The sequence below is a fragment of the Rattus norvegicus genome, chromosome 9 (genome assembly GCF_036323735.1).
Source record: "Rattus norvegicus strain BN/NHsdMcwi chromosome 9, GRCr8, whole genome shotgun sequence".
Taxonomy (NCBI): Eukaryota; Metazoa; Chordata; class Mammalia; order Rodentia; family Muridae; genus Rattus; species Rattus norvegicus.
The window spans coordinates 43,946,227-43,963,847 of record NC_086027.1 but is presented as its reverse complement, the minus strand read 5'-3'; the positions used below and the strand labels follow the sequence as shown (position 1 = coordinate 43,963,847).

The 17,621-nt window shown below is 48.2% G+C and overlaps 1 protein-coding gene across 33 annotated transcripts in view; it reads right to left on the bottom strand.

Annotated features, from left to right (window-relative positions):
* Positions 1–17,621, bottom strand: part of Dst (dystonin) — a 393,820-nt gene that overhangs the window by 61,688 nt on the left and 314,511 nt on the right. For all 33 annotated transcript variants that reach the window (XM_017596770.3, XM_017596775.3, XM_017596773.3 and 30 more), the window contains 2 exons: positions 3,308–3,469; positions 1,798–1,968 (listed from right to left, as the gene is read on the bottom strand). In XM_017596770.3, the coding sequence (XP_017452259.1) occupies positions 1,798–1,968; positions 3,308–3,469 (333 nt within the window). The remainder of the gene's footprint in view (positions 1–1,797; positions 1,969–3,307; positions 3,470–17,621) is intronic.

Genomic DNA, 17,621 nt, shown 5'->3' with positions numbered 1-17,621 from the left:
TTTTAGTTTCCAGACAGGTTTCCTCTGAGTGGCTCACCAGGCTGTCTTCTTGCTGGCCTGCAACTTGGGAACTCCTACCTGTACCTGCCAAGTGGCTGGGATCACAGGCCTGAGCCCTGGGCCTGAGCCGTGAGGCCTGAGCCCTGGGCCTGTCCTTGTCCTGTCACTCCCTAATTGGCTGAAGTTTTCAGAGAATTTGTAGAGAGCTAATGCATAACGCAGAATTAAAGGAAGCAGTGAGTTGTTAAAAGTCTGAGGCCAATTTAGCCATTTATTTAAAAAGTTTAAACTAGCAAATAAATAGTGTATCTATTTATAGGTTACAGTGTCATGTTTTAGTACATGTGTGCAGTGGCGAACAATTTAATCAAACTAATAATAGCTAGTAGTTCCTCTTCTCACACTTGGCGAGTTAATATTTACACTGTTTTGGCAAGTTTGAAATATATGATAAATAGGGCTGGGCTATATGGATCAGTGGTGAGGCACTTTTGGAGCATGAACTCCTAGGTTCAATTCCAAGAAAACACACAGAGAGAAATGTTATTATTAATTAATTAAGCCAGGACTAGAAAGGTAAATTAAAACTTGATTAGAGGATTTGGGGAAATGGCTCAGTAAGCACAAGCACTTGCTCTACAGTCACAAGGACCCGAGTTCGAATCCCCAGGACCCACAGAGCGAGTCAGGCAGGATTGCATGTGGCTGCAATCCTAACATTCCCCAATGGGTAGGTGGCGACAGACAGATTGAAAGAACTTCCTGCCAGTGAGTCAGGCAGCGAGCCTCTGGCTCCGTGGTAGACCCTGTCTAGACCTCTGGTTCCGTGGTAGACCCTGTCTAGACCTCTGCTTCTGTAGGAGACCCCATTGAGAGGTAATAAGGTGAGGAGAAAAAGAGGAATACACCCGATGTCCTGCTAACCTCTGCATGCACCCACGTATACGCACACAAACTTTTGATTAAAATTTTATATGTAACAATTAATTCAATCTCAAATAGTTACCCTTCCTCCCCATGTAAAAAGTTATACAGGAGACACCTCACTGGTCTGCCACCTACCATGCCTTTTCCCGTGTGTCCTTTCAAATCACAGCTGCTCACTCAACTGGAAATGTCATTCAATGCTTCATGTCTGACCACGACACCATGACCAACTCCAGAACTGTACATGCTGTCTCAAGTACGCCTCTGTCTATCAACACCAGAACACGCAGTGGCGCGTCCCCAAGCGTGTGAACAGAGGTCCTGAGTGTGTCCTTGGCACTCGGCTCCACTCTGAGAGAGAACCTGCCAGTATTTACTCTATACAAATCATGTGGGTAAATCTCACGTGTTTAGGCAACAGCGAGATCCCTGGCCAAATGCCGCCCAGCTGGTAAAGCATTTCTTGGCTGTTCTACTTAGAGCTCCTCAGGATCCCTCTACTCCAGCACTTCCTGCCCTGAGCCCTGGCCTCTGTGGTGGCTAGATCCCCACCTCGTCCCTGCTTTGAAACCACTCTAGGATAAAGACAGACTTTGTTTACTGGCTTCTCAGGGCCTTTCTTTCCCTTTCGACTTTATGTTCAATGGGGGGCGGGGAGGCTCTTACTGTCTTCACTCAGGGTTTCTGCAGCGAGACCCATGCCTTGACCAGAGTATGAAATCTGTGAGCGCTGCCTGAATAACTGACAATATCGAAAATAGTGACAAGGTGTGACTGTGACATCCTGTTAGTACCCAAGGGAGGCACGCTTTTATTGTCATTTTAAAGATTTTTTTTATGTGAGGCTGAACAAAGGCATTGCTAACTTACCTTTTGCTCCTGTATCTGGGCCTTCACCACTTTGAACTCTGCTGATGGAGGCTTCTGATTGGCCACAAGCTCTTCCGTGTCTGCCATCCAGCTGAGCAAGGACTCCAGGGCATCCTGGAACCGTCCACAGTGGAGCAGGGCCTCTTGCAGCTGGGATGTTCGTTGAGCCACCTGTAAGGGTCCAGTTGTTACAATGTATCCAGTTGTTTCAACTTATTTCTTTCATTAAAAACAAAACAAAAACACCAAACCAACCAAACAACCAAATAAACAAAAAGACAAAGAAATCTGCCCACCAGACACTACTTTTCATCATTATTCCAGACCTGGCCACACTTCCTCTTCCCTTCGGTGATAGTTTGTATAGGCTTGGCCCAGGGAGTGGCACTTTTAGGAGGAGGTGTAACCTTGTTGGAGTGGGTGTGGCCTTATTGGAGTAGGCATGCCACTGTGGGCAGGGGTTTTAAGACCCTAGTCCTAGCTGCCTGGAAGCCAGTCTCCTAGTTGCCTTTGCAACAAGAGGTAGAACTCTCAGCTCCTCCTGCACCATGCCTGCCTGGATGCTGCCAATGCTCCCGCCTTGACGATAATGGACTGAACCTCTGAACCTGTAAGCCAGCCCCAATTAAATGTTATCCTTATAAGAGTTGCATAGGTCATGGTGTCTGTTCACAGCAGTAAAACCCTAACTAAGACACCCTCCTTCTCCCTTTGTGTGTGTGTGCCTTTGTGTATGAGCACACAGAGCACCCATATGTGTTTATGGTGCTTTCTTCTCTGTTCATAACCAGATGCCAGTCTCATACCTTGCCACTGTTGCTATGCCAAGCAGAGTAAAATGACAGAGTGGCAGCTAGGTGTATGGTGATGGAGCTACAGACACTCTCTAGGGAGGGCTGCAGAGCCTACTCTGGGCTTCCTATTACTCCATCTCCCAGCTGCAAGCTGCAAGTGGGTGATGGTAAGCTATACAGGAGTGTAAGGTTAATGCTATCCATGAGGGGATGGGTCTTTGTGGTGACTTAGGGGGGTGTAGGGGATCACCCCTCACTTGTTCCCTGTAGAAAAAAACTCCAATAAACTCATTGGTCTCATCAAGATGGACTTCAGTGAAATCCCACGTTGGTCTGCTGTTAGTGCCCATTTGGGTGGATGGATGTTCCCTTGCCTCTCCCCAAGAAAGGTTAGCACAACAGGGAGCCTGCATCCCTTCAAGTCAGGGAGTCCCAGGGGCAAACAAGTTACCACTGCACGACGATGAGGCTCTTTCAACACAGGGCCACCCACAATGGCTGCCTCCAGTATACCTGCTGGGTCTGTGGCCACATCTCTGCCAAGGTTGGGATGTGGGTGGGAGGAATCCCGTCTCAACCCATGAACGGCCACTTAGTGTACAACACAAGAAGAACAAGTGCATTTGGGCCAGTGTGGCTACTAGTATGATTGTGACTGTTAGTCGTGAAAGGTGGAAGCGAAAATTACTACGGAGTCAAAGGGACCGAGCGACTACCTTCTTATTGAGGGTCTTCCACCTTGCATTGATGCTGTCCAGGTCATGCTCCAAACCCTGAGTGCAGGTGTTTGCAGCTGCGCTCTGAATAAGGCCTTGGCCTAACCAGTTCACATCTTGCTGCTTCGCCTGCAAGGGTTCGATCTCTTCTTTCTGGAATATCTGCAGGTTGGGAGAACCGTGTTGTAAGAATTTTAGCATTAAATGACGACCAGACGTGTAAAGACTACATGCTTATTTATTACGTAGTGGAAACCAGCATCGGTCGCTGAAGTGAACTGTTGGTACCAAGACATCATTTACCATTACCTTGTGAGTATGAAATATCAGCTTGTGGCCTTTAATTATATATTCTACATACATTTAGGAAGATCACCTACAAAAACCAAGATGAGTCTAGTGACATTTCCTATCATCGTAATTTAACTATGATAAAAAATATGCAAAAAAACCCCAAAATCCCACTGATGAGTAAATGGTAAGTTGATGCCGCCTAAGTCAAGGAATTCTCATGGGGGCTCGTAAGGACATCCACTCATGCAGTCCGGATAGCTGGCTACTAAAGCTTGAGATGCAGATCAGAACACTGGCAACACAACAAAATAGGTCAAGAGGTCAAGAACATGCCTATCCCAGGGACCAAAGTCTAACAGCAGCAAATGGAAAAGCATAGGCACTTCCGTAACCACCACAGCAGAAGGTGTAGACACAGGGGAAGGCGTAAGGCAACACAGGGTAGGTCCCATACGCATCAGGTGGACCCAGAGAGGAGGGGCTGTACCTGACCCTGAGAGTAAGAGTAAGGTTAGAGCCTTTGGCCCTGAATATCGGTTTCACAGAGAGAAATCGTACCTCATGACTAGGAGGACACGGTCCTCTCTGAACACTGAATCACCTCCACTGAAAGAAGAGGGACTCTGATTTTGAACATAAAAACAAGGAAGAAACACCCAACTTGGGCTCACAAGTTGTAGCACGGAAACAAGACCAATTTAAAAACAAAACAAAGAAACAAACAAACAAAAACCCAAGACATGTAACATGTCTTTCCCTGAGATCACCGATCTGTAAGTATGGCTCCCAATGGAAACACCTTGGAAAAACTTGCAGTCAAAGAATTTGACAGAATCGCCACACTATGTTCAAAGCACTCAAAGGGGGTAAGAATGGACCACAAAAGGACAAAAACAAAGAACTGAATGAAAAGGAAGTGGGCTTTCTACAAAATACAAAATAGAATCCAATAAAGACATAGAATTGCTTGAGAAAATTAAAGTTGAAATGATGCTTGGGGGGGGGGGAACCCAAAAATCAGTGTGATGGCCCAGGGAGTGGTATTATTAGAAGGTGTGGCCTTGTTGGAATGGGTGCGGTCTTGTTGGAGTGGGTGTGGCCTGGTTGGAGTGGGTGTGGCCTTGTTGGAGTGGGTGTGTCACTGTGGGGTGAGCTTTAAGACCCTCATCCTAGTTGCCTGGAAGTCAGTCTTCCACTAGCAGCCTTCAGATGAAGATGTAGAACTCTCAGCTCCTCCTGCACCATGCCTGCCTGGATGCTGCCATGCTCCCGCCTTAATGATAACGGACTGAACCTCTGAAGCTGTAAGCCAGCCCCAGTTAAATGTTGTCCTTTATGAGAGTTGCCTTGGTCACGGTGTCTGTTCGCAGCAGTAAAACCCTCACTAAGACACTCAGTAAGTCAGTCCCATTTAAATCTGTTAGTGGGAAGCTATGACAACAGAACGGAGCACACGGGAGACAGGGCAGGAGCTCCTTAAGACAGGAGAGGGAGGACATTAATCATTCAATAAGAGCCAGAGACTAAAACAATGTGAACAGAACACGAACAAGCTTTGGGACACGGGGAAAGGACTGGGGAGAAAGCCCTACACTGAAGACACAGAGAAGGTTGTGGAGGCAGGCATGACTGAAATGATGGCGCCCTGCACAGCACCTCCGGTTTCTCTTTGTCCACTGCTACCTGGGAATTTGCTGTCCACACTGCTCCAGTACTCTATGCTCTTCTGCCCACCCTATCCGGCGTTCTGTCTCTCAGTTGCCAGTGACTCACGAAGGATGCACTGCATTAGGTTAAAAAGCAGATTCCACAGAAAGCACTCCCTTTGCTTAGGAGAGTTATAGGTCTACATCCTGGGCCTGCTACGGTACCTGGGTAGTAATATGCACTCCATAGTTATTTGCTCGATTGGTACCAACACAGAAAAGAGACATCTATCTTGGGCGGAGGCTATACACCGCTTTCCAGGTAATTTTGATGGTAGCGCATCATTTTTCCCGTGGATTATACAATAGATGTTTATAATGCAGGGCCGGGAGAGTGTCATGAGAAAAAAAATCAATTATTCTTTACGCGGTAACAAAACTTTACACAGATATTAAGGTAAAATAAAGTTTGGGACTCTGAGTCATTACACTGGAGCACACCACAAAATTACTAATGGTTGCTTAATCAGGACATATGGAAACATAAGAAAGGCAGAGATATTAAAGAAGCACCTCAGGAGAGGATGACAGGTTGAAAAGCAGCTGCGAAGGACACAGGGGCCAAGGAGACAACTCCCCAGACCCTGGCCCAGTGCTGAGCATGCTGGGTAGTTCTACTTTTACTGTAAGAACGAGTACGTCGGGCATAGCAAACAAACGGGCCACTGTTTCCTCTGAACGTTCCCTGGTAACAAAATGTTCGAGCTGCCTTTTCCACTGGAAACGTATACTGACCTTCCCACGCCAGCTAAGGTTTCGATGTCAAAGGAGCAACCGTAAGAACTTAGCTGGACGTAAACGAAGGCGGCAGGATCCCCAGTTGCGGAGGAGAAAAGTTCAGACGTTGTAAGTTTTCAAAAGGGTGTGATGTGCTGGGCGTGTCAACAGAAAATGGCCACGGGCAGTGGCTAAAGACTTTGGCGATACTGTTTCTCTACAGGAGGCTCTGAGTTACCACTTCCAGGAGCTAAGTAAGAGCTTGGAGTATGTTCAACGACTTACAAAGAGATACAAACAGGGTCAAGAGAACGGCCCCACTCTTACACCTCTTGTACATTATATGACCTTTTGGGGGATAGCTTTTATTTCCCTCTTAGTTTTCAGGGCAAAACTCTTACTAATACGATGCTCTAGTAAGCCGTCTGCAACCCTGGTCTTGGCTAAATGAAGGGTTTGTACCAGCGCAGGTCTGCATGACCCAGTGATTATTTTCCAGAATTCTTCAGAATGGCTATGGCTACCAGCTAGGTTAGGATAAAACAACAAAACAAGAACACTTCCACGCGAGCTATCGCATGCTTTACAGAGAGAGGCGTTCTGCTAGACCCTGAAGTCAGCAGAGTGTTTGCGTGTACTCAGGGAAAGGTGTGGACAGCGGGACACAGGAAGAGCAGGACTCTGGTACTGTTTAAATCCCCTGTCTCTTAGTGGTAACAAATACCTATAAAGCCATGCCCTGCCCCCTCACATATGCATGCAGGCTTGGAGCGCACAAACAGGAGAACTTAAAAATAAAGCGAGGTTAACTCTGAGGTGAAGTTCACTTGGGGAGTCAAGGGGGAGCACCAAAATAGCTGAACTTGAATCTGAGTGGGAAGAAAAAAATTACAGGCTTGACAGACAAACCTCCACTTATCACGAGGCTGCGAGGCTGCGCCCTTTACTTTCTTACCTCATCTGCAACTCTGAGGAGTTAGGGTCTACCGTGCCTGAGAAAACACAAAAGTTTCTCTCCTCTCTTGTGCAGGGCCTCCTGTAAGCTGGGTGGGTGGAGGGCTTTTCGGGCCACGACAATGTAATACTGTGTTTGTACCTTTATGACTAAGCCTTTTGGTGCTTAATAAACTCAATACAACTGCCCTTATACGGCACTGTTTTCAACCACAATTTGTGCCAAAACCTAACGTGAACCTAAATTAACGGTGAGGGGTGGGGGTGGGGATTCTGAATGAACCTCGACAGCAACTGTCTGCACCACCACATCTGGGAAGGATCATTCCCTAACAATCCCTAATTAATCTGTTACGCCAACGGACTTATCTGTTGCGGGCATCTGGCAAGGTGCTAACCAAGCCCCAAGATGAATCGCTTTTAAAATCATTCTTGACCAATCTGAAACAGAACCACATAGCAGCAGCTGCGGCTGCGTTTTTGCAATTCCATTAATTACCTGTACCAACTGAAAGCCATTGCAGACTGTGTCCGATGCTCCTGCCTGGACCCCTGTTTTTCTGGGCCCTGTTTTCCTTTTTACTGGTATGAATTGGAGGGGGCTTTTCTTCTGGGTCACCTCTATCTCCTGGGCAGAGAAGGGAGCCTCTAGATTACCCTTAGACACCTTGCTGTGCTCTTCTGAATCATACTGTGTCAACAGCATCACGTTTTCTAGCAAAGCTGTGCTACCAAAGTCTCCAAGCTGTTCCCCTAGGAGGTCTGTGGGCGAGAGGTCTAAATCCAGTAGGGGTCCCTTCCTACATTCCCTCCTGTGTGCCGTGATTTGGGACTCCCCTTGTTTCAAAGCTTTCTCCTGGTCTTCAGAGTTGGAAATCCACTTGTTTGCCCCATCTCTTGGCACGACCAATGCACTGCACTTTGTACTCTCTCTCAAAGGGTTCTGCACGCAATCGTTTTCACCATGGAGTGCCCTCTGAGCATTCACACGCTTGCTCCCCCTGAGTGAGGAGACATCCTGTAGAATCATTTGGATGTCATCACAGGGGTGGGCACTTCTGCCTGAGAGCAGTGGGATTTTCTGCTCACTAACAGAATTAGCAGAAAAAAATGGCCTGTCTTGCTCTGGAGTATGAATGTCTTCAGCAGAAGAGAGGCTTCTAATCTGTGGCTGCTCTCCACTTACAAAGCCTGGCTTTTCTTCTTTCTCAGCTGGGGGGCTGCATAAGCCAGAGTCCTCCTCTTCTGAGGTTTGAGAGCTAGTACCCCATCTGCACTTGCTGGCCTTCGGGACAGCATCTGACGAGTCAGAAGGCTCCACAAAAGAGCTTTCGCTTTTGTTTGCGTGATCCATAACGTTGGCTGGGACAAACATCCTCCAGGACCGCCTGTGCTCTTTCTTTTCTGCCTGAGACTTGGGTTTGGGGAAACCTGTGTTTCGGATGACGTCGCTGTTTAGTTTGAGGGCATCAAAGATCATCTTTTCATCTAGCTTGTTAGCTTCCCGACCTCTCAGCTCGAATACGCTGGAAGAGGAAAGGGCACCATTGGAGCACAGGGAGCTAACGTCCAGTGTCCTGTGACTGTAGGGCAAAGTCCGATCGGTGAAGTGCCTCGAGGACAGGCTGCCTTTGGAACCGGAGTCTATCTGCTCATTTAGTCTAACCGTGTCGTAGATGGACCGTTGTGGGACGTAGCAGTCTTCGATGTTCAGGTCCTCCTCCTCTTCCCCCTTCCCTACGCACGGAGGGTTCTGGCGGAGACAGTCTGGTCTGCTGAGTGGTTTCCCCATTTCGCAGACACTCAAAACAATGATCGCAGCTTTTGACACCGAGGGGAAGGAGTTCGGTAAAGCATTTTCCAGGAAGGACTATCTGTGGACGGAGCTATGATGCATCCAGCAAGGGTAAACAAGGAGGCATGGTGTCTGAGGTGTGGATAGTCACGAAGCAGTCCCGCTGTGAAAGTGAAGCTGCCCTTTTACCTGCTTCTAAGAGGCAAAGCGCACCAAGGCAGAGAATTTAGCTCACTCCACCTCCCGGAGTTCTGTGAAAGTTCCCTTTCACTCCGTCCCAAAGCAGATACACAGGAGCACACAGCTAACTGTGGCTTAAACACCGGAAAGATTCCCCTGTGAGTCCGTGTCTCATTGTACTCTAGCTTTGCTTGAGGTTTCCAGATTAAAATTTCCAAACGAGCAAGCATGTTAACGGGCTGGGTGTTAACTTCGGCAGAACTCCGGCTGACTGTGATCCACTTAGAGATGTCCTGTGAAACTCCATGTCCTCTACAGATAAACCGCTTCAGAAAACCCAGAAAAACACAAGGGCCATGTACTGTTCAGAAGGCACAGGATGGTTCTTTGGAGAAAAATAAGTTAAGTTTGATGTTGTATAAAAAGTTAAGGTTTTTCTTTTGGCTGGGAGGGGGAGCCATACATAAATAAACTCGATCCTAAAGGCAGTTTTTTTCTTCCCATTTTAAGCTTCTTTGAGGTTATCCAGAATTACCCAAGGGCAAAGAGCCAGGGCATTAAAATCCAGCAACCATCAAACAGTCAAACAGCATGTCTTACTATAACAAGTTTCTCTTTTAAAATAAGAAATCCTCCCCACCCCAAGATTCTTATCTGATCTTCCTGAAAGTTTATTCCACCTGAGGAGGCTGCAGCACAAACTCCGGTCTTCCTCCGAGGCACAGGCAGTTGGCAACCAGTTGAAGCCCCAACCGCTGCCCTCCGGCCTGGCAGGCTGCGGCCGCTCCCGCCGGGGCTCGGGCTGCGTCGGGGCAGCGGGGCCGCGCAGCACACCCAGCCCCGGCGGCATCGATCTGATCCGGCGGGGGCCGCCGACGCCTGCCCGCTCGCTCCGCTCCGCTCGCCGCTCCGCCCTCCCGTGACTTAACTTTGCAATCATCCTGCCCAACTCAGCCTCTTCCCCAGCCTAGGGCGGTTCCAGGGGGAGGAACCTCGAGGTTGTAATGCAACAGCTTGGTGACATCAGCGCGGAGCAGCCCGGGGTCTGCAGCTGGGAGAGGGCAGCCGGGTTCAGATATCCCGGAGGGATCGGTGGGGCAGAGGCGGCAACCTGACACAGGCGGCGCGGCGCAGGGGCAGCCATTCCCAACGCTGGCTCAGACTGCTAACTCAAAGTGCAGGACATGGGGGAGGGGGTGGGTTGGAGCGTGGAGGGAGTGGGGGTTGGGGGCGGCCAGGTCCTTGTCCTCCTGCCATCACGAATCCGTTTAAGCAGGACCAACAGGCTCACTTTGAAGTTGAGTGTTTTATCATACCCCCCTTTATAGGCCAATTTCTAAACCGACAGTTCTGCACATTAAAGGACCCCACGGGTACCTCGCCCCAACACTGCTGACATGAACATTTGTAGTTACTAACATCCACGCAGACCCCTTGAGATTAGTGCAAGCCCCGGCTGAGAGGAACACCTCGAAACGGGCTGAAGTTATTTAATAAGATCACAGATATAGATTTTTATCTGTTCAACAAATGTTCTATAAAAACAGGTTTTTTTTTAAAGTAAGTTCAGCCAGCCAAACTTTAGCTTTTTTTTTTTTTGGCAGAAATGACAAGAATTATTTAATAAACCCTATCCACTCTATTATGAAATAAAGCAAAGCCGCCAGATAAATAGGTAATTACAGAGGCAGTCAGACTTGAAAAAAAAAATCCCACAGAGCAATCATTCATGAACAAAATGTGGCTGTCCTGACCCCCAGTCGAAGAAAGTAGTGGAGTAATTTTACGATAGCGTGTGGGGGAGACTTCTGTAACTTAAGCATCCCAAAGTTACCTTATAAACCTGCAAGCTGAAGAAAAACACATCCACAACTGGAACTCGAGCTCAGCAATTACTAGACACACTCTTTTTTTTTTTTTTTTGGTTCTTTTTTTCGGAGCTGGGGACCGAACCCAGGGCCTTGCGCTTCCTAGGTAAGCGCTCTACCACTGAGCTAAATCCCCAGCCCCCTAGACACACTCTTAAGCTGAAAAGGACACTTCTGCGGACATTCATAAAGAAAAGCCAGCTACAGAATACCCACCAACATCGAGACATTGATTTCTATTATCATGGTCCAGAACTGAGCACACGAATCTGTCATGTCCAAGCACACGTGTGCGCGTGGACACACAGTGTGTCTGCAGCTACCAGGTTGGAGCACAGGATGGCCTCTGAGGCTGGGAGTTGGTAGAGATCAAGGGTTCTATTTTCAAACTCCCACTTACTACCTTAGAAGCACAGAGTGCTTCTAATAATAGAATAATAATAATATTAGTAATAATAATAATAGTGGTAAAGTTTCCGCGAAATCTGGGGGTACCTTTCTCCACACAGTGTGAGGTCCTTATACAGCTTTTCATAAAGAGCGGCCAACCTAACTCAGCCCTCTTTAGACCTCATCATTACCACAGTATTATCCCAGCCTTATGAAAGGCTGGGCGGAACATGTAAACTTAGCTCCAGACAGGCAGTGCATTGAACAAAAAAGTTATAGATAATTCATTAGTAAACTCCAGCATTCAAAGCGAGCACCGGGGACAGTGGGGGAGGGGATGACATCAACATCACCGTCCTCCCCCCACCTTAAAGCATAATGGGAAATAAAAACAATAAATTGAACCCGGAGCAGTTTGGAGGCAGGAAGCACCACGGGAAAATGTGCGCTAGCTGATTACGTGTAAGTGTGAAGCCTTATCGTCTTTGTGATTTCTGTTTATTGTATTCTGGTTCGAGTTAATTACTGTATTATTTGTAGTGTGCTGAGATGTCTAGCAACAGTTCACACAGACATAGTACTTGACATCACACGGAAAGCTGCACCTATTAACATAAAAGGCCAAGTTTGTGAACAAAACTTGACCCGACTGTCACCTTACGTTTGTTCTGTGTTCTACTCCAAACGTGCCAGCCCCCACTGCTGGTGAAATCAGGACACACTACGCTGTAATAAATACTAATCACGAATTGTCAGAGTGCACCCACATTTTTGGGATAGAAAAATACAGTTGGTAAGAAGGTTTCCCTAAAAGCTGTCACCCCCCCACTTTAGCTCACATAAAGCCAACAGTGCTGTTTTCAAGATGGAACCTGCCTTGTTATGTCTAGAGGTGATCTAGCTAAACTCCCTCCCGTCCACTCAGGCCTGCCGCCAGAACTAACTGAACAACAGCAACTCCTGTCAACCAATTCTTCCCAAGTGATTTCCTCCTAAAGGACAGTTCTTGCAAGTAATCTCATTACCGAGGGCAACAAATCACTCTGTGGAAGTCATAAAAAGCTAACTTTATAAAACCCCAAACAGAAATTTTGGACCTGAGATGTAGGTTGATGTCATTATGCAGGTGAAGGCAGGTACGGGACAGAATGAGGCCTGTCACTGGACGAGAAGGAAGGATGGGCTGGAGAAAAGTTTTAGGAAGGAAGAGGAGGCGGGAGCTGAGAGAAAGAACATGGAGGCGGATGTTAAGAGTTACAGGTTGTTATGACTATTCTTAAGGGGTGGATGTGTACAGGATTTTGTGCTGTCTGGATGGGCAAATTACATCTTATCAATTGAATTAGAGGCTATTGTGTGGTGTGTTCTGTCACGTGGTGACTTAATTGAATTCAAGAGAGTGTATGGTGGCCGGATGTGCTGGGCCCCGCCATGGAGTTGGGATGTGTACGCCTGGCGTGGTGGGAACCAGCCAAGGGAACTGTGAGTGAGGGTGGGGCGGCCTGACAGGGTGCCAGGTTGGAATGGCTCTCAGACAGAGGGTCAGAAAGTAGATGGGGGCAGCGTGGAGCTGCCGAGATAAATTAGCACTGGTTCTAATGGCCCTGCCAGAGCCTGATCTAGCCAGAGTGCAACCCGGTACAAGGGTACGTGAGGGAACCGGTTCCTGCCGCTTTTTTATTTTTACTGCAATACTGAGAGGCTAGAGATGCTACATTCATGACACCATGGAGTGGAGAAAATGTAAACACATGGCTTTATCATCCATGAGAGCGGACCACACCCTCGCCTGGCCCAACAGCTCCATGGTGATGAAGCAGCCTTCATGTGAGAAGGTCAATGATTTGTAAAGTTCTCTCTAAGGCTGACAGGCCATTGGCTAAAGAAAACCGGGGACGCCCTACAGTTTCTATGGTGATAACCATCGCACACGTGACTGCAGGGCTTGAGCAGAGTTGCCCGAGTATGAGGTAGCTGTTTCGCCAGCGAGTGATTCGAGAAGGAGCATGAAGGGAATACGTTGAAAAGCCCCGAATAGGTTTGGTGTCTGATTTGACGGAAGCTGTACTCAGGCTCTCTGACGAGCACGCACCGTCCTTCCCACAGTAATGGCGGCACTGGCAGCATGCATCTGCCCCACCTTTGGTGAGGTCTCTAGGTGGTTAAAAGCATTCTGTGGATCGTGACCGGCGGACGAGTCTTACTAGTTGGATACATGGAGATATCTACGAGCTCATAAAAAATTTAAAGGCCACAGAGCAGGCAAACGAGACACACGCATGAGCGACTCCATTCAATTTCCTTTGGAGAACAAGAGCCGAGCAGAACATGAAAACACCTTCCACATCAAAACAGGGATAAGAGGAGCAATGCAATCTTGCTACTGTGACGATTATAGATGTGCGTGCGTGCGTGTGTGTTTGTATATGTGTCTGTGTGTGTTTGTGTGTGCGCGCATCTGTGTGTGTCTGTGTATGTGTGCATGCGCGTCTGTGTGTGTGTGTACATCTGTGTGAGTGTGTGTGTGTCTGTGTGTGTGTCTGTGTGTGTCTCTGTGTGTGTCTGTGTGTGTGTGTCTGTGTGTGTGTGTCTCTGTGTGTGTGTGTCTATGTGTGTGTGTGTTGGGGGGGAGAATAAATATCTGATATAACATGCACGCAGAGGTCGGAGGTCACCTTGTAGGAGTTAGTTCTTCCCCTTTGTCAGACAGAACTTGGGACACAGGTCTGGTGGCAAAGACCTTTACTACTGCAGCCATCTTGCCAGCCCTCAAACGCCCTTTGACAGTCCTTCCAGATTCCTATGTTCCTTATGGGATGGAGGGAGGAGTGCGGCCATGTGTTAGGCCAGTTAGAGGGCATCAGGACACGGAGTCCTGACCACAGCCATCAGCTTAGGCGTGGAGGTGGGCCCTCCCCGTGGGGAGGCGGCTTCTGTCTGTCCATTAGAAGCACTTCCATTGTAAAACCCTGACCCAACCACTCTGGTGTGGCTCGAGAACGTGAGGTTGCTATACGCCCGCCCCTCTGGGTAGTTTTCACTATGAAAATATATTCACCTCAAAAGTCCTGACTGAAGGAAGGTACGCAGCCGGCTGGCCAACAGTAACAGATACTAGTCCACTATCCGTGATCCATACCCAAAACCCCTCCTAAAACAGTTATCTGACTCCCGCAGTTCCCAACAAAAATGGATGGATCGATCGTCTTTGATCTCTCCTAACTGTGAATACCATTAAAACACGTTTGGACATTTTAATTTTACCTTTAAAAACATGGTGATACCCCAGTAGTTGTTTGAAGGATCATTTAATCAATAATTAAAGATCTGTGTAGGACTGGAGAGATGGCTCAGTGGTGAAGAGCACCGACTGCTCTTCCAGAGGTCCTGAGTTCAATTCCCAGCAACCACATGGTGGCTCACAACCATCTGTAATGGGATCTGATGCCCTCTTCTGGTGTGTCTGAAGACAGCTACAGTGTACTTATAATCAATCAATCAATCAATCAATCAATCTATCTATCTTAAAAAATAAAAGGAAAAAAGAAATCTGTGCATACATGTTCTGACCTGGTTTCTCTAGCGCCACCATACTTTGCATTTTATTTGCCCAATATTCAAATAATGCTTGGGTTAGGTAATGCCCACACCTGGACAGAACTGAAGTTATGGTATAGTAACAAGTTCCGGTCTATGTCCCTGATTTAAACTTGACTTAAGAATTCTCTGCTCTCTGAGATGTTACTTCTGTTTTGAAGACAGAACTGCCAGTTCCTATCCACTTATATCAGTGCTGGTGGTGGGGACAAAAATGAATGACAACGGAGGCGGCAGGGAAGAAGAGAGTGGAAAGCAGGGCCGGTGGTTCAGAATCCAGATCTAGCTGAGGTGTGACGCCGAGTATTAATGTTGTCTGGTTTCTTCGATCTTCACCGAAATTAAATCAGTTCAGTGTGGTGATAAGGATTATGGTGCTGAGAGGATCTGATTGGCTGCTAATGACATCACAGGGATCACTGCTTAGACCGTATAGTCAGTTATGTATGTGTTAGATAAATACGAATGTGCATGCTGGATCTGGGGGTGCATGCCTTTAGTGCTGGCACCCAGGAGGCAGAGACAGGTGGAGCTCTGTGAGGTGGAGGTCACACTGGTTTGTACAGAGAATTCTAGGCCAGCCAGGTTGACATGGTCAGATCTTTCTCAACAAATAACTAACTAACTAACTAACTAACTAACTAGCAAAAAAAGAGGTGAGCATCTATATTATTTAATGTGTCTTTCATTTGAACGTGACCCTGAGTTATGCCCTGCAGGCAGGACTCAGGAGGAACGCAGTAGCTTTCCTTCCTCCTGAGCAACAGATGTGATTGACTCTGATTTTCAGTCTGTACGGGGTTATCACATCGGGCAGCAGAAGGAAGAAGATGCCGTGAACCCCCAATGGTGGACAAAGGACCCCACCCTGTAGATTTCGGTTCAGTGACTAGGAAACCAGAAGGCCCAAGAAATCAAATACATAGTTTAGAAACTGGCATTGGCTGAAGAGGCATGGAGCCTTTGCCAAATTTCTGCAATCTTCCTTTGAGGAATGGTGAACTGGAATAGTTGATTCAGAATAACAGGATTTCACTGACTGTGGCAGAGTTGATTTTGTAACCATATATATAGCTTTTGTCTCCTTTTTAAGGAAACAAAGTCAATGAGAACTGCATTTTCTTCAGTTCTGTTTGGGGGAGGGGGCAGGGAGATCTTAAGCAGGGTGAATGATGGGCTCCCCACTGGCAAGTCATGTGGCAATGAACCACCCACTAGGTTTCAGTCCTGCTCTCAGCAGTTCAATGTACACTGAGAGAAACCAGCCCAGCAGTTTATCCATGACATTACTTGGCAGATTAATGCCAGACTGGATTATATTTGAAAGCTTATAGAATAGGCCACCACCCCCCCTCGGTGCTTTTCCGTTTCATTCTTAAAAGTTATAACAACTGGCATTTCACACGACGCAAATTATCCCACTGATTTTTTTTCGTAAAGTTCCAAAGCTTAAAAGGAACTAAACTAAGATCTGCATTTTAAGCAAGACTGTTTGCTGCTTTAATAGAGGAAAAAAACCACAAAGGTGACCAGCTGTCTGGTTCTACCTCACTAATAGGACACTCACTGGGACACACACTCACTGGGAAGCTCATTCACTGGGATGCACACTCACTAGTAGCACACTCCCTGGGATACACATTGGGATGCACACTCCCTGGGATACACATTGGGATGCACACTCCCTGGGATACACACTGGGATGCATGCTCACTGGGATGCACGCTCACTGGGATGCACACTCACTGGGATGCACACTCACTGGGATGCACACTCACTGGGAAGCACACTCACTGGGATGCACACTCACTGGGAAGCACACTCACTGGGATGCACGCTCACTGGGAAGCACACTCACTGGGAAGCACACTCACTGGGAAGCACACTCCCTGGGATGCACACTCCCTGGGATGCACACTCACTGGGAAGCACACTCCCTGGGATGCACACTCCCTGGGATGCACACTCACTGGAAAGCACAATCACTGGGAAGCACACTCCCTGGGATGCACACTCCCTGGGATGCACACTCACTGGGATGCACACTCACTGGGAAGCACACTCACTGGGAAGCACACTCCCTGGGATGCACACTCCCTGGGATGCACACTCCCTGGGATGCACACTCACTGGGAAGCACACTCCCTGGGATGCACACTCCCTGGGATGCACACTCCCTGGGATGCACGCTCACTGGGAAGCACGCTCACTGGGATGCACACTCCCTGGGATGCACACTCCCTGGGATGCACACTCCCTGGGAAGCACACTCACTGGGAAGCACACTCCCTGGGATGCACACTCCCTGGGATGCACGCTCCCTGGGATGCACGCTCACTGGGAAGCACGCTCCCTGGGATGCACACTCCCTGGGAAGCACACTCACTGGGAAGCACACTCCCTGGGATGCACACTCCCTGGGATGCACACTCACTGGGATGCACACTCACTGGGATGCACACTCCCTGGGATGCACACTCCCTGGGAAGCACACTCACTGGGAAGCACACTCCCTGGGATGCACACTCCCTGGGATGCACACTCCCTGGGATGCACGCTCACTGGGAAGCACACTCCCTGGGATGCACACTCCCTGGGAAGCACACTCACTGGGAAGCACACTCCCTGGGATGCACACTCCCTGGGATGCACACTCCCTGGGATGCACACTCCCTGGGATGCACACTCACTGGGAAGCACACTCACTGGGAAGCACACTCGCTGGGATGCACACTCCCTGGGATGCACACTCCCTGGGATGCACACTCACTGGGAAGCACACTCCCTGGGATGCACACTCCCTGGGATGCACA